The 23,095-nt window shown below is 41.7% G+C and overlaps 2 protein-coding genes across 2 annotated transcripts in view; both read left to right on the forward strand.

Annotated features, from left to right (window-relative positions):
- RASGEF1C (RasGEF domain family member 1C) overlaps nucleotides 1-9,638 on the forward strand; it is a 102,094-nt gene extending 92,456 nt beyond the window's left edge. Inside the window, exon 14 of the mRNA XM_067566503.1 lies at nucleotides 346-9,638. Coding sequence (XP_067422604.1) covers nucleotides 346-370 — 25 coding nt within the window. The 3' untranslated portion in view covers nucleotides 371-9,638. The remainder of the gene's footprint in view (nucleotides 1-345) is intronic.
- A 4,774-nt stretch (nucleotides 9,639-14,412) lies between these two features.
- On the forward strand, nucleotides 14,413-23,095 carry LOC137165315 (dual specificity protein kinase CLK4-like). The gene is given in 10 exon segments (XM_067566537.1): nucleotides 14,413-14,752; nucleotides 15,514-15,630; nucleotides 15,730-15,896; nucleotides 16,001-16,060; nucleotides 16,063-16,091; nucleotides 18,225-18,354; nucleotides 19,276-19,355; nucleotides 20,421-20,503; nucleotides 22,524-22,611; nucleotides 22,700-23,095. Coding segments are annotated over 10 exon segments (1,002 nt in total). The 5' UTR covers nucleotides 14,413-14,642; the 3' UTR covers nucleotides 22,838-23,095.

Consider the following 23,095-nt stretch of genomic DNA (forward strand, 5'->3'; position numbering starts at 1 on the left):
ATTGCGCTGAAGGTATTCTCAGTTTAAGGTTCTAGTCTGCAACGCTGTAACTAGACTGATAAAATCATAATCTTAATATAAATTATACACTGTAAATATAAAGGTTCCAATTCTCATTTACACTGCTCTGGCTGTGTAAAGGTGCTTTGAAGTGGATGTAAAATACTGCCAAAGTGTTACTTATATCCACTTTAAGGTTCCTTTATACTGCTGGACCAGTGTAAACAGGCTTTAGTGTAAATGAAAATAAAGCCTCAAATAATTCTGAATGAGCCAAAACAAAAAGCACAGATTACGCACACTTCTTTGTTTCATCTTCATCGTTATAATGTTTCAATTTTGCAGGTCTACTATTTTAGGAAAGACTTGAAGACTTAGATTATTGCCGTATGACAAGAAAAAAATCAGCAAAAATATTTTGCACTACTGATTCCAAAGATGCCTATTTGGGATTTAGTTTATTTCTTTTTCTTCCTTTTTATTTTTATTTTTTTGGACTGCCTAATGTGATGAACTGGATTCATCCATTGAAAAGAACAGAATTGACTTACTGTATGCACAGTTATGCTTTTCTAATTACTCAAGAGAGGAAGGACAACAGATTATTTGTGGCCATGCCAAAACTTTGTCAGTATCACTGTAATCTTCTCACAGAAAGAAAGAAACAAAACAAGAGCAAAGAGAGTCACAGTGTTGCACAAGAGAATGGTCTTTGCTGAATAACTGAAGACATCGCATGCGCGTTTTAGAAACAGGTGCTTCAAACAGCAGCCGCTAAATCCTTTCTGAGTATTGTAAAATCAAATCATTCAAATGCAAGAGCAATCTGGTTAATTGCTAAGGAAGAAAAGGAGGATTTTATTTTACGTCTGCAGTCTCCAGCCTTGTTGGACAATGCACTGACTTCAACAGAGATAAGCTGCTGGTGGATAAAAACTCACGTAAATTACATCGGCATGAAAAAATCATGCAAACCCCATGAATTTTTACGGAGAATGATTTGAACTGTGAACATCGGTTATTTCTTCTTTCTCCAGTGGTCCTTGCCTTTTTTACTGTGAATCTTGGCAGACTTTTCTGAGGCATGAAATGAAGATTAGACAAAACACAGACGTCCTGCTTACACTGAAAGAGCTCCGAGAAGCAAATGGCTCTGAGTTCACCTTATCTCTATTTAAAGCATGGAATCTATTCCCTAACTCTGTTGATGCTGAGAGAGGTGTCTTTAAAGCGCCCGACCTTATTGATAAGGGATAGAAGGTGATTGTGTGAGAGAATTCATTGGATTGAAATGGATTTTGTTTTGTCCACTCACTTTAGCTTTGGTTCCAGTGCAACGTGATATCGGGATGTGGGGAGAAGAAGCGCTTTAGATTTGTGAATTCCATGGTGCATTTGAGAGATGAAGAGTTTTCACTCTATGAACCAATGCACTAGAGTAATGACTTAGTAACACCCCATTAACAAATGGACGTCCATTTTTAGTCTTGCTTTTTATGTGCTGAATCATGCTCAGCACTTTCCTTCCAGGGAGATCATATGCTGTTCGGAGTGAGGACCACATCTACTGCTGTCTTTGCAGAAATCAGGGTGCTACTGCAATATAAATATTAAATGACTGAAAATGAAGTGGGCTTATACGAGGTGCAAAACAGAGGAGCCTACCTATTTTACTCACATGAGCAGACCCAAGATACTGTTTGTGGGCATGAGGACTGTTCCTGTCTGTAAATATATGCAGGCTCAGGCTTGAAAATAGAGACCTACAAAAGCATAACAGAAATTTAAAAAATGCGACATGATACTGAACTCATTTCATTACAGGCTCAGTGCTGGCATTTTAGCTGTCGCAGTCTTTTTTCTGATCAGCATCAAGGGCTCAGTTCTATATTGAAGTCAATGGTAACTTTCCCTAAGTAAAGAGTGAAGAATCATGTGCATAGCTTATCAGAACTGCTGTTGGGTTTGGAAAAAAAAACGAGGCTCATTAGAAACGTGGCTGTGTCCGTGTACGGCTTTAGGCAGAAAGCTATAGCCATTGCTCCCCACTACAGTCCTCATCATAGTTATCTGTGCCTGAGTGTCTTGTTGAAAAGTGCTCCCTCATTGGGCTACCCTAGAAGACCACTCAGAAGCCTCATCTATAGGGTGCAACTGCCGGTTTGAATCATAATCCATAGGGTATATCCTGCACTTATTCCCATAATGCTGCACTGGCTTCTGGGATGCAATTCAGGGCACTGATTTTGATCTATTGAAGGCTGTAAAGTATTGGTCATGGCCACCTGAGACACCACCACTCTCCCTGTTTGCTGTCACGATGTTTGACATCGGCTGGGCTGCTTTTTCTAATAGTTCCTAGATTTGAGTATCTAGGGGGCTGGAGGCAAGGCATTCTCCGTGGAGGAACCATGGTTCTCCCTTCCCTTTTGGTCTGTCAGAGATTGAGTTTGCTGACCTATGGCTAAAGTGTAAAGTTGCTCTGTTTACGCAAGCTTTTGCTCAAAGCAGCTAATTGCAGGAAGGATGCAGAATCATTTCAGCATAGGAATCAGCATTGTTTTGATGCTGTTATTAGGCTTTTTGTACATGAGTGTAGAAATAGTCAGATAAGTGCATTTTACAGACCAAAATTTAGAAATGACAGTTACTCAAATGGAACCATTTCCAAAATGATGATAGAAATTCTGACCAAATACAGGGCAATAACTGTAGACATATTCATAACAATTCCAAGGCTTATGTGTACTCTCTGAATCATCATTTTCCTTACTGCATATATCTTTTCAACAGGCCTATTATGACTTCATTGTACAAATGGTCTTCTTTTATTGTCTAGAAATGCAGCATCATTGGATCTGCTTTTTAAAGTGGAAGTTGTTATTCATTCTTTAATGGTCAGAAGGAGGCTAGGGTGGCTGAGATTCTATCACTCCAAAGATATAAATGAAAAATATTATTTCTCTAATAATAGTAATAATAATAATAATAATTAATAATAAAACTTTGGCACTTCTCTGACGCATTCCAAGAACTCAAAGAACTTTACAAACACCAGTTGAATTAAGTATCGTGAGACCACTGGGGGACCAATAGTTGGGTCAAAACTTTCAAAAGTGGTGCTTAAAGTTAGGCACCTAAGGGCCAGATTTACAAAGGTATTTAGGCACCTACAGATGCAGATAGATGTCTAGTGACATTTTCAGAAGAACCTAGCTGCCTACATTCCATTTAAATTAATGGGAGTTAGGTGCCTAGGTGTTTCTGAAAATCCCGTTAGGTGCCTATTTGTATTTTTAGGTTACTAAATATCTTTACAAATCTGGCTTCTAAATCCATATGTTTAAGTGGCCTGTTTTGCAGAGATGCTGAGCATCCAACGCTCCCACTGACTTCAGTGAAGATTGAGGACAAGCATTGCTTCACGTGTGGCACGGAGCACTTTGCAAAAGTTGACCCTCAAGATCTGAGCCTGAGAAATGCTGATTGCTTCCCGCAAGGTCACTTCAGTGGGAGATAGTACTTTAAAGATCCTGCCCTGCCCTCATCAACATGAACGGCAAAACTCCCATTGGATTCAACAGGCACAGGGGCAGGCCCTAAATTTGTCAATTACTCCATGATTTACACATGGCCCAATGAAGGAATAAATTCCCAGAATAGATGAGAACATTACAGCCTTGCTTCATTCACAGATTTAATAAGTAAGGGACAATAACAACAAAAGATTCCCTTAACAATTTGGGAGATAAATGTCTCCCTAAAGTGTTCTAATAATTTTATATCAACGATAAAATAATAAACGCTAATATCCAATAGTTTCCCATTACTGACAGGTGAAGAACTCTTCAGAACTAAAAGAAAGTGAGCTATTAGCACCAAGCACTGAGTTGTTATAAAGCATGCAGAGATTTCTAGACAGCTCACTTATAGTAACTGTCATGGCTTTCTAATTCCATTATTTTCAATGGATTTGCATTTGGGACCACTGCTTGTGCTGATTCTACATTGAAGAACAAAGCAAGACTAGATCCGTATTTCAGTAGCGTTACTTGTAGAGTAAATAAACACCCAGCCTAGTCAAATGTGAATTTATTAAACATTAGTATGACTTCTCTACTGTGACTGCAGTACTCTAGAAAAGTAAACAGACAAAAATAATTCATCTGGGGGTCTCTCTAGAGCAATTACAGTGGTAGCAGAAGTCATATTTTTACTTCTTAAGGTCTCAGGCCTGCAACTTTGCCCAGGAAAAACAAAGGGGCATACGACTGAGTGCCTTCTGCTTGTGTCAGTCAGTGGGATAAGAATGCTTAGCACCTTCAAAAGATGCTTTAGCGTGTCACAAGATCATGTCCTAAATTCCAAACCAGCATCAATCACGTTACCTAGCTAAACATGGAGAGTTGGTTCAGTGTAGCACTAAAGATGCACTTCAAATTGAGAAGCAATTTAAAATGCTGAAATTTTGTTTCTCAAATTGAAAATATCTGCTGATAAGATAATCACACACTGAAAATCAATCCAATCCCTTACTGACTGCTTGGTACCGTTATCATGTTATTATTGTAAATATATTGCATACCTTTTTTAAAACATGGGCACTGATTTGCTCATGATTGTAAACCATTTGGAATGGAACTCAGATTATTGAATATCCAAGTTCCTTGTCAGCAGTGATTGTGATATTATTGCTATTCATATCATCGTAAAAGGAGTACAGAGTTCATACAATCTAGCCTTAGAATTACTTTGATTTAAATTCATGTAGGGCCTGATCCAGAGCACTATGCCATGCCAATGGAAAAACTCCCTTTCATTTCAACAGACTTTGGATCAGACCTACAATTACTGACATCTTGCTGCTGAAAAATCATCGATAGAGATGAAATTATAATGGTGACTGGTTGTAGTTATTGGCATTTATCTTGGGGCCAGATGCTGCCCTCAGATACGCAGGTGTACTTGCCAGAGGTCAAAATTCAGCCTTCTCATGAGCTTTCATGACTTCATTGGACTTATAGCACCTTAGACTAGGGCTGAAATTGGCCTGAGTTCATTTATACATCTGAGATCAGAATTTGGCCTTTGTGCTTTCAGAACTTTTTTCTCTATTCAAACAGGCAGAAGCTATCAGTGCTGTCTAAGGAGTAACTTTAATTGGAAGACAAAATCCCTTTGATTTTTGAACTCATATTGTTTTCTCATGACAGGTTTAGGAAATAAGAAAGAAAACCATAAAAGACAATTGGTCAGCGTTCATAGGTTTAAATGTGGACCCAAAGCCCTTCCTGTCTTTGTGCTTTTTTACAGCCCGAACTCTGCCTTTGGTTGTGGACATGCAGCTTCTGTTGACATCAGATGGAATCTCTCACATGCATCCAATGGCAGAATTTGGTCCTCAATGTTTTGGGGTGTAAAAACAAAATGCTTCAGTGATCTGGTTCCTAAAACAAAAAGGCAATTAAAGCCCAACACTCATGAGCGACCCTACAATCAAAACTCTGCACACTGATCTTCAGTCATTTAGAGTCTAGCCATCCTGTCCTCCTCCTATGAGCAATGGACCCCAGATCACCTGGATTCTTGGAAGGAGGCTGAGGAAAGGGTGCATGCTTGCTCCCCTGCAACAGTGCCTGTTCAAGCCTTTCCATGTGTGTACAAGGACTGGGCTTCCCAGGTCAGGGAGGGATGGGCAGGAAGTAACTCAGTGTGCGGGAACAACTCCTGTCAGTGGCATTAACCTTCAGTAATCATCTGAGGATTCTCTGCTGAGTGAAATTCCCTGCTCTCTTAATAGTGAAGACAATGGTGGGCAAGGAAGCATGACATCAGGACTAGGAAGCAGTGCAGACACAGTTGGTCCCTGTGTAGCTGAACCTGGTTTCCCTAGGTTTCCGGAGATCCATTTGGATCTTGAGACATTACCCCAGGTTAGGGGATGACCCTCCTGACAGTCTTGCATGGAGGCAGATCACATTTCCTCCCCCAGTAGAGTAATTCCAAGGAAACTCTGTGAACTGGAAAGTTGTAGAGGGGATTTTAGCCTAGGGAGGAGAATTTTGTGCTTGGTTAAGAGACAGATTTTTAGTTCCAAGTTTCTGTGACTTCTTCTAAACAGCAAGTAAAACCAACAACTTTAAAAATGGAGAAATACCTTGATGGTGTTGTGTTGCTAACTTTCATATTTCATTGTGTTGCTGCACAACAGAAATGTCCGCACCTCGCTACAGAGTTGTATACATCTGAGCATACACAGCTCCCATTAATGTCAGTGGCAGCTAGGCACATGCAGAGAGAAGCATATGCAACAAAATGTGAAAGCTGCACCAAGCCTTTTGTGTCAGCCTTGTGTAAGTTGTGATGAAAATATGCCACCTTATGTTGTATCCCAGTATTTCTAGTTCTTTCCCATACTTGTGTTAACATCATTGCACAGAGCCAATCCATGAGCTGAGCAAAAGGAGCAGCAATCAAGTTATCCTTTTATATGGAAATGTTCTTGCGGGCTGATAGTCAGTTGTGCATTTATTTCTTTCGCTGTTCTGTGAAAAACAAAGCACTCATCCAGCTACTAATTCTTTTTTTTTTTTTTAAATGTGTCTTCCTCCAGCATCTTCATGGGCATTTGAAAATGTCAGAGAAGTACTGAATACACTAAGCATGCGAGTCTGCGCTGCATTGCACCTTGTGTTGTCATTTACACTTGTGCAGCAGGGATGTGAGGGGCCATCACATCAGATGGAGAGTGATTTGCATGGACTGTGCAGAGGCGAAAATGACTACCCAAGGTGCAAGGCATTGGAGAGTCAAGCTCTGGGCCTACAGATACTGAAAAGGGCTGATAAATTATTTGCTCCTGCTTTGTTGTTTCTTTTTAGTTTATTTAATTGCAGAACTAATATTTAAGAATAGCTACCACCAAGAAGGTGGATTTTGCAGTAGAAGAGAGTCTGCTGAGTGGCTCTTGCTCTTGTTCTCAGCAGTTACTTTCTTGTAAGTTTCCAACAGACAATGGGTGAAATACTCCCTAGTATCCTGGGCACTAGTGCTTAAGCTGGACTTAAATGGTGCATAACCCTTGGGCTGGTCCTCTGCACCGGGATGGATTTCATCCAATATGCGGATGAAAAAAAAACACACCAAAAGCCATCGTACAACCAGGTTATAGAACCACTGGAGCTGGGCAAACCAGAGAGCAGGGCATTAGGCCTTGTAATCTAGGAATCGATGTTTCACTGTTTTCTAGGCAGCTTAAGTTGGACAAATGTAGCAGAGCTTTCAAGTGTATCACCTCCCCAGGAGGAGAGAGAACTGCTGTTCACGTATGAGACACATACTTGAGTGTTACTCACTGCAAATGCTGATCTCTAGCAAAGATCCCTCAACAACTTTACTGACTACTATCTCAGGAGTATTAGCCTCAGATATCTTGGGTAGGGGACTTTTAGATTTAATGTGATGCAATAGACCAGACTAATTAAAAGCTACTGGTACTTTTCTTGCTGCCTGACTGTCCCTCCAAGCCATGAATTCTGTTTGAATATGACTGACTCCCATCTGTGCTCCCCTTCTGCCGTTGTGGACAGGCTCAGATTGTAGCACTGCAAATAGAAGAAATCTGGCGTAGAAAAGCTGCTGACTTCCTCCTGGATGCTTTTGCCTCTGTTGAGGAAGGCTTCTGCCTAACAAGCAGCTCTTCCAAAACTTCAGTAGAAGTTTCTTGTCCTCCCCTGGCATATCCAGGTTCTGTAATCATACCCTAGTGCCCTCAGCCCAAAAGACAAGGGATAGATCTCCCTTCAGAGCAGCACCTGCTATTGTCAAACAGCCAGAACAGGCTACTGTAGCAGCAGCAGAAAATCTTCCTACTTCTGTGAAGCTCCCAGGCCTTGTTGAAGGGGGAAGACTCTGGAGTTCACAAGCTCACATATCCTGTAAGTCAGATATTTGAACTAATCAACCTCCCTTCAAGGCACTTGGGCTGCCATCTAAATCCACTTCACCACAGAAAGTACTGGAGCTCTGGTACTTTCCAGGCAGCTGTAACCTTGTCAACTAACTGCAACTGGCCAATACTATGTCACTCCTATAATGAGCACCTTTTAATGTTCCAGTTTTCCTGCAATGACTAACCATGTAATGGCTGTCTGGTGTTTGACGTACCCTAGGTAAGTCAGAGTTTGGGGATGTAGCCTGGGTAGCTGAGGAATATATGGGGTCATATGTATTTTCATAGCAGACCAAGCCTGGTTAAAGTTTACAGTATGCTTTTCTTTCCAATTTGTATGGCCTGAATCTGGCAACAGGTCCTTGCCTTGTACTGGGATTAATTGTTACACTACAGTATTTCTTTGCTAATTCCATTAACTCCTAAAACTCAGTGAAAGGGACAAGCTGACAGCTATTAAATTAAAGTAAGCTTTTAACTATACGATTCTTACAAACGTGCAATTACTAACTTCCTCTGGAAGGTAGTCTGTAAAAAGGAGTGAAACTGCTGGTGTAACAATAATGGAAAATAAATCAGCTTCCAGGGTTCACAACCCTGGGGTGTATGCCAGGAATCTTAAAAAGTATGAGCATTCAACTTGCATAGGACAGAAATCTGATTTAAGAGTTGCACTTTTAGCAAGTTTCATGAAATGTGACAGCATCTGCTACAGCTGGCTTCTAAATGGACTCAAAAGCATAACTCTACATTCCAAATGTCTACCAAATTTTACAGTTGGTGTTACCAAAACTCTGTTTTTACCCCTTTGCTATACAATCCCTGTGCAACTATACTTAGAAAACTGGGAAATATGTTGTGATAGATATTTTTTATAAAACAAGAACAGAACTGGGCATTGAAAGAAATATGGTATTAAAGATGCAAGTGTCTCCTGATCACCTGAGCACTGGTACTGAATAGCTATGTTTTTTCCTGTAATTTGTTTCTTTGTTTCTTTGTTGTTTTATTTTAAACCCAAGTTGCTTCATATTCAGGTCAAATAGGTATTCCAGTAACACACACCCTAAGTTAAATAGGAGCTCTCAAATTAATATTGACACCTTATTAATTGCACAGGCAGGCAACAGAAAGGTTACTTGAAAATGGCTATTATGATTTTGTGACTGTACATAGATCTTACAAAAATGTTGATGGTAATATACATACTATACCCCACATAAACACTGCAAGAATAGCATGGTCATCAGTACGCTTTATAGTTGTTTGTGGAAAATGTCTTAACCTGCATTCATGATTATTGTATCCACCCACCCCACTCCAATGCCTTTTTATACAGCTGTGGTGAGATTGTTATGAATCCCTTTTGTCAGTCATGTTCAAGCTAATTTACCTATGTATAGAATTTATATATTACAAACCTAATTTATACTGTGTTTTAACAGTTTGCCTGAACTGTCTCTGGTTTCTAAATTTTGTAATGTGAGTGTCAGATAAAAAAAAATGTCAATGAAATGTTGTTGGTCCAGCTGTTCTGTTTTTTTGTGCACGTGTAATTTTAGTTTTGGAGGAGGCTTAGACAACTGTGGATCACCAGAACAGACAGCAAATTCTTGCTGTTTCTAAACTCCCTCTAAAAATACAGACAAGCCTAATTGCATAGGCAGTTTTAAAATAAACAGGTAAATTGAGAAACACCTTAGAATTTCTGCTGTTTTTCTGGAGTTTCCATTTCACTGGGGTTATTTCCTGTGTAGGTATGAGATTGCACTGAACTGTACATCACACTAAAAGCAAAACACTGATTTTTTTGATTACTAGTTATCAGACCTTAAGAAAATGATGCTACAAACATGAGCCCCAGACCCACAGCGTCTTCAGACTCATAGGTGGTATGAAGGTTTAAGATTCTTCAGTAATTTTCATATATAAGTCCCTCGTACAACCATGTTTCATTTTATTATGATGGTTATTTGCATTGTAATACCAACTCAAATGCCCTGGGGCCCATTGTGGTAAGCATTCATAGTAAGAGTCAGCCATGGAGAAGCAAAGTGACATGCCCAGTCGCACAGGAGGTCAGTGGCATAGAAGTCATCCCGTCTCTGTCCTCTGAATCACACTGCCTCGCTAATTGTGCTACTTTTCCTTAAAATGATCCTGCAGTGCTTTTACTCACGTGAGTAGGCCTTACCCATTTGAGTCATATCACTGACTTCAAATCCCGCAAAATCTCATTCACACAAGTGATCCTCACTCATGTAAACAATGCCATTTTTTTTCTATTCAGTAGTTCTGGCTTGTGTGAAAAGTCCCACTGCCTTCAGCTGGATAATTACTCTAGAGAATAAGGTTTTGCGGGCTGTCGGACACAGACAGTAGCAGAAGAACTGGGGAGTGCAGAGGGCTCTGAGAGAACAAACAACACATGACAGTTGTGTAGTCATGTTGCTATTGGAAGATAGTATGCTGATGAGCTGTATATAGAATAGAAAAGCGGTTGCTGTCCCACTGCCCCCTCTCCTCCAACCTGCCCGTTTTGGAGATGCTGGGTAACACTGCCACTATCTCTCTTCCCCTTCCACAATCTGTCCCATAGCATTTCAGCTGGAAATTCTGTAAACAATTTTACCTCTTCAGAAATGCGATCAATATAATTCATGAAAGTATTACCCTCAATTATATCCTCCTTAACCCTTTGCTGAACTGTTCTGTGTTCTCTCTTTATCATTGCTATTATCTCCCTGAACTTACACATGCCATGGCAACCTAGGACATCTCCCCCCCTCAGTAGGGCGGGGAGTGAATGTTGGTTTTCTCTACTCATCTTAGAAATGCTCCCTGTGTTTTTCCAAAACAATCCACCCCAGCCCTCTTCTTAAATGTGACGTGTGTTGCTATCATAACCATGGCCTAGCACACCCAGACAAAGCTCACTTAAAGTACTGGTGAAGCCCCGTGGATCTATGACACTACTGCCATTAGCACCTAAACCGAACTACAGTACAACCACTGGAAATCTGTTACACAGACAACTAATGCAAGACATAATTGTTAATCAACCAACCTCTAGCACGGACCAGAGAGTGGAAAAATTAAACCAACAAATCCTTAATTGAGAGGTCAACTGGCTTGAGCACAGTACAGGAAGCCAGGAATTGAAAGTCTGTGGCTTTGGACAAGGCACTTAACCTCAGCTTTAATTTTCCCATCTGTAAAATGGGGAAACTAAATCATATGTAGCTTTATCACACAGCTGCCACGAAGATGGATCACTTAATGTTATAAAACATTCTGCAGATGAAAAGTGCTATATGAAGGCTATGTATTGTTCACCCCAAACATTAAATAAAAGAAATAAATTCAGAAAATTATACAGTGAAGCAAATACTGCCAACACAGTCTCACTCACATACATACACAGACACATATCATGGCTGGGATATAATAAAGAAATGAATCAGGCTGGATGGTAACAGCACTTCTAGCATAAGAGGCAGCTCAAACTGTGGTTTGTATTTTTTGTTTTCCTTGCCACAGTTTATACACTTGATGCTAGACAGTCTAAACACTGATATGTGTACAAACACACACCACACTGATGGATGATAAAAACTTTAAATACATTTAATTATTTTCAAGCAGTTTTGTATCAAAAACATCTTCTCAAACTGCTGTCAGCATCAGTAACTCCACAGCACATGAAACCACGCACCCTGCCCCAACTTGCCAAGATTAGAACACCTCTGCTTTTGTTTCCTCGCAGTTAGCGAACAACCCCCTCAAAAAAGGCCATTTCCAGGTGGGCTATTTCTGCCTTCGATACATAATTCTGCTTGCAAAATCCTGTCACGTCTGGTGAAAATACTCTCGCAGACTCTATCCTCTACAAGGACACTCCTAGAATAGGAGCATCCTGATTCCCACTACTCCTGTGCCACCAACGCCACCTGCTGAACAGAAAGGAAAAGGAAATAGTAATGATCAAAACAAATGTAATTTTGTTCCCCTTACTTTAATATTACTTTCCTGTTTTAGCTGATGTACCAGTAGCCCGTGCCAGTATCTTATTCTGCATGCCATACACACAGGAGCGATGTCTCTACCTGATGACCAAGCTGGTCAGAGAAGCAAATACACTTTCCTTTATCTAGGGCAGACCTGTTTATCAACTTCCCTTGACTTACCTGGTTTAAACACGTTTTCGTCATAATTCCAGCATATGTCCATAATGCTCATGGGGCTTATATAATCTTTATCTTAGCTTCTGGGTGCCTCCCTTCGCTTACCATCAACACCTCAGCCAGCTTGCTCTCATCTATGCTCATATGTTGAGAATGAAACTAAACTACACTCTCTGTTCAGACAAAATGGATAGAGCTGAGTATCATCAATATATAGAAAATATGAGATTCCATCCCATGTCTCCTCCCTAATTCCTCCCCTTGCAATGGCCCTAAACAGGAGAGATGATACGGTGGGGCCCTGTCTGGCACCCTCACGAGAGAAAAAATATTTTCTGGGTTCTCTTATATGGATAGAATGAAACCACCACCAGGCAGCCAGGTCTGCTCCCCATCAGGTCCCCAAGTGAGCGGGCAGCAGTCCATGATTAACGGTGTGCTAGACCGAATATCAGCATGGACATCTGCTCCTTAACCATTGCCAGAAGATCATTGACCAGTGCTGTCTCAGGTGCTGTAACCTGTTCTGAAGCCAGCTTGACAAGGATTGAGAAGCTCAGAGGCATCTATGTAACCTGCTCCACAGTCCTAGCCAGAACTAAAAGATCAGGATGATTTTTCCCTAAAGGAGGTCATGACATTCTCCACCAGAAAAGGACCCAGTGCCTCCCAACAAGCCTTCATCAGTCAGGTAGGGCATGAGTCCAAAGCACAAGTTGTGGAATGAAGTTCTTCCAGCACATCAAGAACTTCACTGAGCAGCACCAGCACAGGTTCTAGCATTGATCTAGCAGCTATCCACTCAGGGTCCTGCTCTACCGTCAGAGATGCAGCTCGGTACAGAGCCTGAACAAAATTCTCTGCAAAATAGCCAAAGTTGTTTCCTCCCCGTGGCAGATGCAAAAATGAGCCCCAAGAAGAAGGCAGCCTAAACAGAGCGAGCTGCGTGCTTTGCAGGTGGATCTGCTGAGAGCGATGGTGGCGATGCTCAACATCTCCTTCATCTCCCACACAACTGCAGGCAGGGAAACTCAGGAAATCCTGGGTCAGGAGCAGTAATGATGTTACTGCATTATTCACTGGTGTAGTTAACAGCAGCCACGCCAGGTGCAGCTATCAGGGTATTCTCTCCCTTCCTTCCTGAGGGGGGGTCATTTTTCCACCAGAAATCGGACTCCCCCATGGGCAGGGCCCCCATATGGGGGGGCACAAAAGGGTACGCTTTACTGGGTCTCGGGGGCCCGGCCCAACCTGCAAACCCCATTACCATGAGGAAAAAAGTTTTCATGGCTCATGAGATTGTATGTATGGGATGAGGGTTTGTGTGTGGGAGGAACGCGGGGGGAGGGGTGTTATACGTTTGTACTGGGCCTGAAAAAAATGATGCTTGGGCCCTGCCCATGGGTCCCGGCCAGCTGCCAAGGGGCAAGGGCGGGGATTGGCGGTGTGGGTCTGTGAGTAACTGAGTGGGTGCAGCAGGCCCACAGGGCCAGAGCCTCATCGTTATTTGGGTGCCTAAATCCCATTGATTGCAATGGGAGTTAGGTGCCTAAAAGATCTTTGAGGTTCCGGCCCATCAAGCGCAGGAGCCTATGGGCAGCTCCCATTGCACAGCCTCCCAGCAAGGGCGGAACGCTTGTGCCTCCTTTACAGAGGCCCCCACAATAGGGGCCATTAAGTCTCAGCGCCTTCCTCTGCTCCCCCCACCGCCGCAGGGGCCGTAGTCTCAGTGCCTCCCTCTGCCGCCCAGCCAGGGGGCGGGGTCTCCGAGGCTCGACGCTACCTTGTCGCCGCTCCTGCTAAGGGGCGGAGTCCTGGTGTTTCTCATCCCGCGCCCCACCCCCTAGCGGAAGGCGTGTGACGTCATCCCGCACCGGGGGGGCGGGGGAGCCGAGCCTGCCGCAGGTCGAGGGCTCGGGGCGGGGCCGGCGCCATTTTGTTTGTGAGCGGAGGCGGGTGTCGTTCAGCTCCTCAGCTGCCGTAAGTGACGAAGGCGGGCCCCCTCCTTCTCCCCATACCGCTCTCTTGTCAGGGGCCGGGAGGAGGCCGGCGTCGTAGCAGGCTCGAGCCGGCCGAGCCCGGTCACATCGCCAGGGCGCTGAAGCGCGGGGCTTCGAGAGGGGTAGGGAGGGAGCCTGAGGGGATTTTGGGAGGGTGGGAAAGAGTCGGGGGCGGAGGGATAATTTGGGGGGTGAAGGACCTGGGGGGAGGGTTATGGGGGATGAGCAGGGAGGGCTCTGGGGGGGACAGGATGCGCACAGGATGTCCCGGCCACCTGCCCCGCTCGCAGATAACTCTCCTGTGAGACTCCTGGTAAAACTGCCCCTCCCCCCATGAAATGCCTGAGGGACTTGCCCCTTGTACCTGGACTGGAGCTCGGGGCCAGCGAAGGAAGCCGCTGCCAGTAGAGGAGCTGGGCCCTCAGCCCCCCCTGCTCTCATCTAGGGGCCCTTCGCGGGAAGCGGGGCCATCCCAGTGCTCCTTGGCGATCGTGGTAGCACGTCGTGATGGCCTGTGCTGGAGCCCAGGACGCAGGCGGCGTAGGGATGTATCGATCAGTGTCAATAGCTGCCCTTGCCCTAGGAAGCCAGAGGTGGCCTTGGAGAAGTGGTGCCAGGTGTGTAACCCTCCTGTGAGCGTCATCCAGCGGGATGGGAGGGGATGAGTTTGGAGGGTGGAGGTCACAGGACTTTATCCTGGAGTGCCTGGTGGTGGAGAACAGGTGAACTGTGCTCTCTTGTGAGGCAGGGCCTGGCTGAGATCTCGCAGAGCGAGGGTGGAGTGACAGTGGGCTCAGCTGCTTTTCCAGTTGGTGATTTGGGAAGAGGCGCTCGGGGGTCCATGCTCCGCAGCAGAAAACACTTCCACATGGATGGTTGCGAGTTCAGCAAACAAAGCAGCAAGGAACTTCAGCTTCATCCTAATCATCTCTTCTGGGTGTAGCAATAGCTTGGGCTGCCCTGCCCCGGTGGTGATGATGTGGGACTCTTAGAATTAGTAGGGAGTTGGGTCTTCCCTTTCCTTGCACGATTGTTAGTACTGGTTAGTACTGATCTTCTTGCATTTAATTAGGGCTTGTGTCACATTTTTGTCACCTTGAGACTAGATTACTGTAACCTGTGGTACTTGAGGCGAGATCTCAAGACCCTCTGGAAACTGAGGCTAGTGTAAAACCTAGCTTCCTGTTGACTAATCAGAGCTCCTGTTAAAAAACATATAATGCTTGTCCTCCCTCGAACAAGTGCTTAAATTAAATGTCCAAAAATGAAGTCTGCAATTATCTGGTGCCCACTATCTTCCGGTATCCCTGGTGGTAAGGGTGCATTAGAATTTTAGCTATCTGTTTGAGAACTAATAGAGCTTATCTTTATTTCAAAGGAGAGGAATGCATGTAGCAGTTAAAATTGTGAAAAATGTTAGTAGATACCGTGAAGCAGCCCATTCAGAAATACAGGTATTGGAGTATTTAAACAGCATGGATCCCAGCAGCACGTTGTAAGTATAAACATGGAATAAGAGTTAAGGATTTGCAAAATGAGCCAATATAAGTTGTGTGAGAGCACATGTGAGCTGCTTTCTTCTTTTTTTTTAAAGCCGCTGTGTCCAGATGCTGGAATCGTTTGAACATCATGGTCATGTTTGCATTGTGTTTGAGCTTCTGGGACTTAGTACCTATGACTTTATTAAAGAAAACAGCTTTTTGCCATTTCGTCTTAATGACATTAGACAGATGGCATATCAGATTTGCCAGTCTATAAATTGTAAGTAAACTTAATGTTTTCATTAATGTCTTGATGCATATCTAAAAATGTTTAGGAAATATGGTGTATTATATATTGATTTCCATTTTCTCCTTCTCTCATAGTTTTACATCATAATAAATTGACTCATACAGATCTTAAGCCTGAAAATATTTTGTTTGTGGAGTCTATGTAGTAAAGTACAACTTTAAAATGGTAAGTTTACATATTTTATTCCAGTTCCTATTGGACTATCCTTACCACCTTCTTTAATTTTGATCTTTTAAAAATTAACTTGCCATATGTACAAGTTATAATGATAAATAGGGTTGTCTTTCCTAGCTTCCTTATGTTCACTGAGATGTGCTGTCTTTCTTTTTAACTGATAGGATTGGTCTAATTTGAATCAAACTGTCTCTAAAGTGGCAAGCAATATCATCTGATGGTGCACACATGGCCATTGTTGTTTACTGAGGTTCTGGTGGTTCATAGGGAACTTTGAGCTAAGAACTGTGAGTTTGAACTCATGTTTTTCCTGGCTGCAAAAGTCCAACATGGAGACATGGTGTCACTTTTTAAGAAGCACTTGTTAGGAGGACCTTGTTTGAGAAACTCAGTGTTGAGAATTATGCCAGTTTTGCCCTGCATCTAATCTCCCATTTTCAGGGAATTTTGTTGAGAAGGCTGTAGAGATGCTAGTGATGATGCTTCAGACTTCCTTGACCTCTGTAAATTTGGTTATGGTATGGAGAACCGTTTGATGCTGTTGGTCAGTGATGATCAGTCCATGCTGTTTTTTCTGTATTAGTAACCTTTGATAGCACTGATCACCAGGTGGCGTTATGCTTGTGGACCCGGACTAGGGTTGCTTTTCATTCTTTTCTGAGATAGAGCCAGAACGTAGTGTTAGGGTAACTGTTTGTCTGCCCCGTATCTTTGGCACCTAGGGTATTGCAATGTTCTGTTGTGTTGCTCTCCTTTTCTTAATGTGCACAAGCTGCTTACGGAAATAGTGAGGTCATGTGGGCTTTGCTGCCCTCAGTTTTGAGACCCAGTTCTGTGTTAGTTTCTTAGATCTAAAGTGGTGTAAATAATTGTTTTTATCAGCATGTACCAAATATTTAGGGCATGGATAAGGATCATCCTGAATGAGAGGTGTAATGTTAAGGATAATAAACAGACGAAAGGGCAGAAGTAATATGTGCCTTTTCTGTTGAGTTTGCATTTTGTCAGTAAAGTTTGCAACATTGGATCCTCTGTTTTTGAATGTTCAGAGAACATGATGAGTAAGAGGACATTTTTAACTTGCATTTTAGCAAAAAGGTTTTGTCATTTTATTTTGGATGTGGATTTTGCCACAGCTATCCATGCCTGTGTCATATCCAGATTGACTTGCCATTATGCATGATACTTGGAGCTGCTGCTAAAGACCACTTAGTACAGAATGTGGTTGCCCACTTATTCAGCAGAGCCTCTCTCAGAAAGCATATTGTCTGTGCTCCAAAGACTGTGCTAGCTTCCAGTTGTTAAAAGTTCATCTATAGATGTTGTTCTATAAAGCCCTCTATGGTTTGGGTTGTGTACTTTAGAACTTTGGGTTGTGTACTTTATGCCTCATGTCTTAGATTGGTAGCTGAGTGTAATTGAGACATTCTTTTGTAAAATATTAGGATATGTTCAGCTGAGGCAAAGAATTTTCAGCCGAAGATGCTTGATTTTGGATTTTCCATTTGAGCATATGTACACATGCCTGAGCTTCAGCGCAACAAAGCCCTTATTTGCTGACTTTCAGGGCAAGTTGCAGTGCTTTTTTCCTTTTGTGTATTGTGAGATTTTTTTTTTTTTTTTTTTTTAAGATTTCGGCTGAATGGGAGTAAAAGTAGGGAGGGAGTGCTGTTTTATTGGGCTGGGCTGGAAGTTTCTCATGTCATTGTCAGTGGTTCCCAAACTTTTGGGGTCACCCCCCCCCTTACCTGGTCCATGCCCCCCCCAGGAGCCATAATCGGGGGCTAGGAGTGGGGCCAAAGCCGCTGTTGGGAGCTGGGGCTTGAGCGGCAGCTGAGGCTGGGGGGGCAGGGCTGGAGATGGGGACAAAGTGGGGCTGGGTGGTGCTTCCTCTCCACCCCTATAGGGGCTGGCCCAGGCCCTGCTGCGCCCCCCTGAAGGTTCCTCCGCACCCCGCTAGGGGGTATGTCCACAATTTGGGGATCTCTGCATTAGATCAAGTCTCGGCATTAGGTAAGTACAGGAACCTGCAGGTATTTTAAAATTATGTGTATGAAGCTAGAACTTTAGATAAGCATGTCTATTGAGAAAATATGACAAATGAGCATTTTGATTTTGTTACAGAAGCGGGATGAACGCACACTAAAAAATACAGACATCAAAGTTGTAGATTTTGGAAGCGCAACTTTTGATGATGAACATCACAGCACCTTAGTGTCTACAAGACATTACAGAGCTCCTGAGGTTATTTTAGGTCGGTAGAGACTTTCAGACCTTCTCATGTGGGACATTGTGTCTTAACTACTGTTCACTTCAGTGCTCCATACTGTTCCATAAACTGTTCTAACTAGTTGCTGATACTCCTAATAATTTAATATATAGTCCTTTCTGCTATTACTATCTAGTAGGTAATGATGGGTTATCCTATCAATAGCTCAACAAAAAGGCTCTCATTCTTAACTATTCATTTCCCTCCTATGACCAGAGAGGTGTTAATGGGCCATTTCACCTTGAATGGCCCCTGGAAGTATGTCTTAGCTACTTATACCAAACAATCTGTGCTGCGACACTCTAGGTGTGTCTACACTGCAATTAAATGTCCATATCCGCTAACTTGGGCTCCAGCTACAATGCTGTAAAATTGCAGTGTCCATGTTCAGGCTTAGGCTAGAGCCTGACCTCTGATCCCCTGTGGTGGGGGATGATCCCAGAGCTTGGGCTCCAGCCTAAACCTGTACGTCCAAACTGCAGTTTTACAGCCCCACAGCCTGAGCCCTGAAAGCCTGAGTCACCTAATGTAGGCCAGCCACAGGTATTTAGCTGCAGTGTAGGCATACCCGCTGTGTACATTTCCGAGGCCTTAAGAAGAGCTCTTTCATCAACAGAATTTGGTTCAATAAAAGATATTACCTCACCCACCTTGTCTCTCTAATATCGCAGCATGGCTACAACAACACTGAACATAAAAAAGACCCCTGACATTTCTCATTTTTTAAGACAATTTCTTGGGGGTTTCTGTTTTCTATACCGTAAAAATGATTCCAGGGAGAGAGAAATTGTAAGGCAAGTGAGTTAGGAATTAGGCAAACAATAGGTGGAGGTTGATTGGTGATTTATGCAGTTTCAGCCTAAGCTAAAATTAAACATGATTTGGATTTTTTTTTTTCTTTTGTAGCACTGGGGTGGTCACAGCCCTGTGATGTTTGGAGTATAGGCTGCATTCTAATTGAATATTACCTTGGTTTTACAGTATTTCAGATCTGTATGTTAAGCAATGGTATACCATTTTGCTATGAGCTCTTAACTTGATTTTCTAATGACATCTACTTGAAAGAATGTAAATATAAGAGGCATAAAATGTTTGCAAATTTTGTTTTATAAAAGACAGAGTAAATGTGAAACATTTGTATAAAGATTACATGTTACATAAAATATGTCTTACAAAATATCAAGTTCTCTTAGCTTTTATAATTTTCTCAAGCAAAATACCAAAAGTTACATAATATATTTGTATATATGGTGGTTTACAGGGAGGGATGAAGTACAACTAGGTTCCAGTAGTCTTTTGTCTGATGTTAGTTTCAAAAAATTAATTCAGATGAACAGGTATGCCATTACTCCATAATATTTGTGGTGTTCTTATACTGTATATGATCAGGAGAGCATAGGGGCAATCATATAGATGAGTAGGAGAAGATATGGTATGAAAAGGCTTCCTATGCTTTCAAGAACCTTTGATGTGGTGGTTACATGTCTTCATGGGTTAGAGCATGGATGGAGTCAATACCTCGAGGTTCTAATCAAAACTCTGCCACTAACTTACTGAGTGATCTCAGGTACATCACACATTCTCTCCATGCCTCAGACTAAGAACGGGTGTTTAGGCTTAATGTTCATAAAGGAACTTGACCACCTCAGATGGAAGTCACTCTAAATTCAAATTCTTATACTACAGATTTACTCAAAACATTCTGCTGATGTCTACATTATCTTAAACAAAATCTTGCTGCTAAAATGAGTACATATTATTAATTTCCTAAACGCTGTCTAGAATATAAAGAAGCTGATAAGACAGGAATCATTAGATGTGTATATATGATCTCACTTAGATTATAAATTTTTTGTGCAGGGAACACTTGACCTGTCTGGAAAGCATAGTGTATACTTATGGCACTACATAACTGATTTTTAGTAATGTGTAATGGTAATATGTAACAATGATTCTGTGATAAAGCAGTGGCTGACATTTGATGTGTAGATTAAGTATGCCTAAGTGGAAGGGAAGAAACAGTGTCTAAATTGTAATGACTTTTCTTTCTACAGACACATGATAGTAAAGAACACTTAGCAATGATGGAGAGAATGTTAGGGCCTCTACCAACTCACATGATTAAGAAATCAAGGTAAATATGGTACTGGGGGAACTGGTAGCAACACCTATATTTAGGTTGTGTAACACTTTTGATTCTTGTGACCTTTTTAGAGAAACCTCTAACATTTCTATTGTTTAGTTCCAGAGGGGTAGCCGTGTTAGTCTGTCTACAGCAAAAACAACGAGAGTTCTGTGGCATTTTAAAGACTAACAAATTTAATATTTGCAGACGTAAGCTTTCGAGAGATTTCAGCTCTCTTCTTCAGATGCAGTAATACAGAAAAAGGTAACACAGAGGCATCTTATCTATAAGCTATTATCTATCTGTATTACTGTATCTGAAGAAGAGAGCTGAAATCTCTCGAAAGCTTACGTCTGCAAATATTAAATTTGTTAGTCTTTAAAATGCCACAGAACTCTCGTTATTTCTATTGTTTGCTGCAGTACTTGAAAATTCATCCGGGAGAAAGTCCTAAAGTTAGAGAAGTGCTGTAAATTGCTATAAATTATAAATTGTGCTTAGCAGGGAGATGTTTTGTCCAAAACGCTATAATTTGTGCTGAGGAATTCTGGAGCATCAAAAAGCAGCCCCTGAAAATCTAAATTGTGCAAGTGATTATCCATAAGACCAATTCTTCACAAGTCCTTCACTAACTCACTAGTCAGAAGATTTACTGTACTTCCAACAATGTTTAAAGTGCATGCAAAATTTGGGTAGCAGGAATGGGAGGGAGATAGCTGTAACATCCCAAAAATTTCCAAAATAGCAGTGTTGAGAGCACAGATAAAGATGAATGGATGCATGCAGAGGAAGAGACTTCACAGTTAACATTCTTTGAGATGAAAGAAGTCTGTTCATACCTATATTGGGGCAAGTCCTCTGTGTCTGAGGACATTCTTGTAGCTGGTGAGGAGCTGGTCTGGTGTGGAACTGGTGTGGGTCTGCTGTGTAGTGGGTCCAGGATGTGGGGAGACTGTGCATGGGGTGCATTTCAGTGCCTAGTTCTTTATAAAATCCCTGAATCCCTGTGCACAGTGGGGATTTGGGGTGGAGCTAGAGAGAAGGTGGATTTGCCACTATGCCAATCCATTCCCAGCACATTAGGAGTGAGGGGTGGAGTGAGAGGCAAGTAGCACAAATGCTACTCCATTTGTGAGACTAAAGAAGCAGACGTGGAGTAACTCTAGTACTGTGGAGAGATCTGGTCTGGGAGGAATGATTTCTTACCCACAACACTGTAGGCACCTCCAGAAAACAGGCTTGGATGGTTGGGCTATGAATTGTGCCAACATTTAAGCTTTAGACCGCTCACTCTTTTTTTCTTTAAGGCTGTCTCTCTGCAGATCCAGGAAGATACTATAATAATTACATTAATTTCTTGCTTGGTTGGTTACTTTTACAAATAAGTTTCAAAAGTCATATTTTGAATGAATGCTTACATTCTGTAGAAATGGGATAAGTCTCACTGGGAAAAAAAATCACCAGTAAAAACTTCCTGTTGACAAGTAAATTTGTCAAGCATTTATTTGGATCAGTGGCTTTTTAGGTGTTCAGAAAATGCAGTCTCTGAAGACTGAAAATATCCCATTATACTAAGAATTTAACTTCAACAACTTTTTTTCAGAAACTAGACATATTAATTGTAAGAAACCAAAATTATGATACAAGACTAATAAAAGTTAGAAAAATCAATAAGGCTGACACCCACCCTCTCCTTTACCTGTACCAGTCTAAACTGAGGACAAGTTATTCTTTTCTTTGAAGCTTCTGGCTCTCTAACTTGTCAGTAGTGTAAATATAGTTTAAATGTTTGCTTTTAATGGTTTAAATGCCAAAGAAAACAAAGTAACTAACCTGCTTTGTCGATATCCTGATATAGCAATAGACAACAGGTTTTCTCATGTATGTATGTTAGCTGGAATATAAAGTTTTGGAATCCACGTGGGGATATGAAGTGTATAGCATTTATATTCAAAATTACTTAAAAAGATGCAGTTGTTTCCAAGATCAAACTTAGAAAATATTGTTTAATAAAACTCTTTCTATGCAGAAAATGCTATTTTCGGCATGACCAGTTGGACTGGGATGAACATAGTTCTGCAGGTCGATACGTTAGGAGACGCTGTAAACCATTAAAGGTAAAAAAAAAAAAAGAACATCAATTTCTTTCTTAGCTGGATTAATATTCGTGAAGGATATATGTAAAAGAGTTTTTCTTTCTTTCAGGAATTAATGCATTGTCATGATTCAGATCATCAGAATCTGTTTGACCTTGTTCGCAGAATGTTGGAGTATGATCCAGCCAAAAGAATTACTCTTGATGAAGCCTTGCAGCATCCTTTCTTTGACTTATTAAAAAAATAAATAATTCAGAGATCTTGTATATTTCTCCAAGGAGACTACATAGACTGTGTCAGTCAGAGCTAGCGTAAGATTTTTGAAAACTTTAAATTATTTTGTACAGTTACATTTAAATATTTCCATATGTTTTGTATCACTGCCATGTTTATCTTGTTGATTATGGTCTTAATCATGGATACCAACATGTAAAAATTAAAAGTAATTTTCATTTTTTTGAAACCGGTTGCAGTTTTTTAAATTTGTTATCATACTAATACTCTT

The sequence above is a fragment of the Emydura macquarii genome, unplaced genomic scaffold (assembly GCF_026122565.2).
Source record: "Emydura macquarii macquarii isolate MOO-44397 ecotype Brisbane River unplaced genomic scaffold, CSIRO-AGI_Emac_v2 contig_2768, whole genome shotgun sequence".
In the NCBI taxonomy this organism is placed as follows: Eukaryota; Metazoa; Chordata; order Testudines; family Chelidae; genus Emydura; species Emydura macquarii.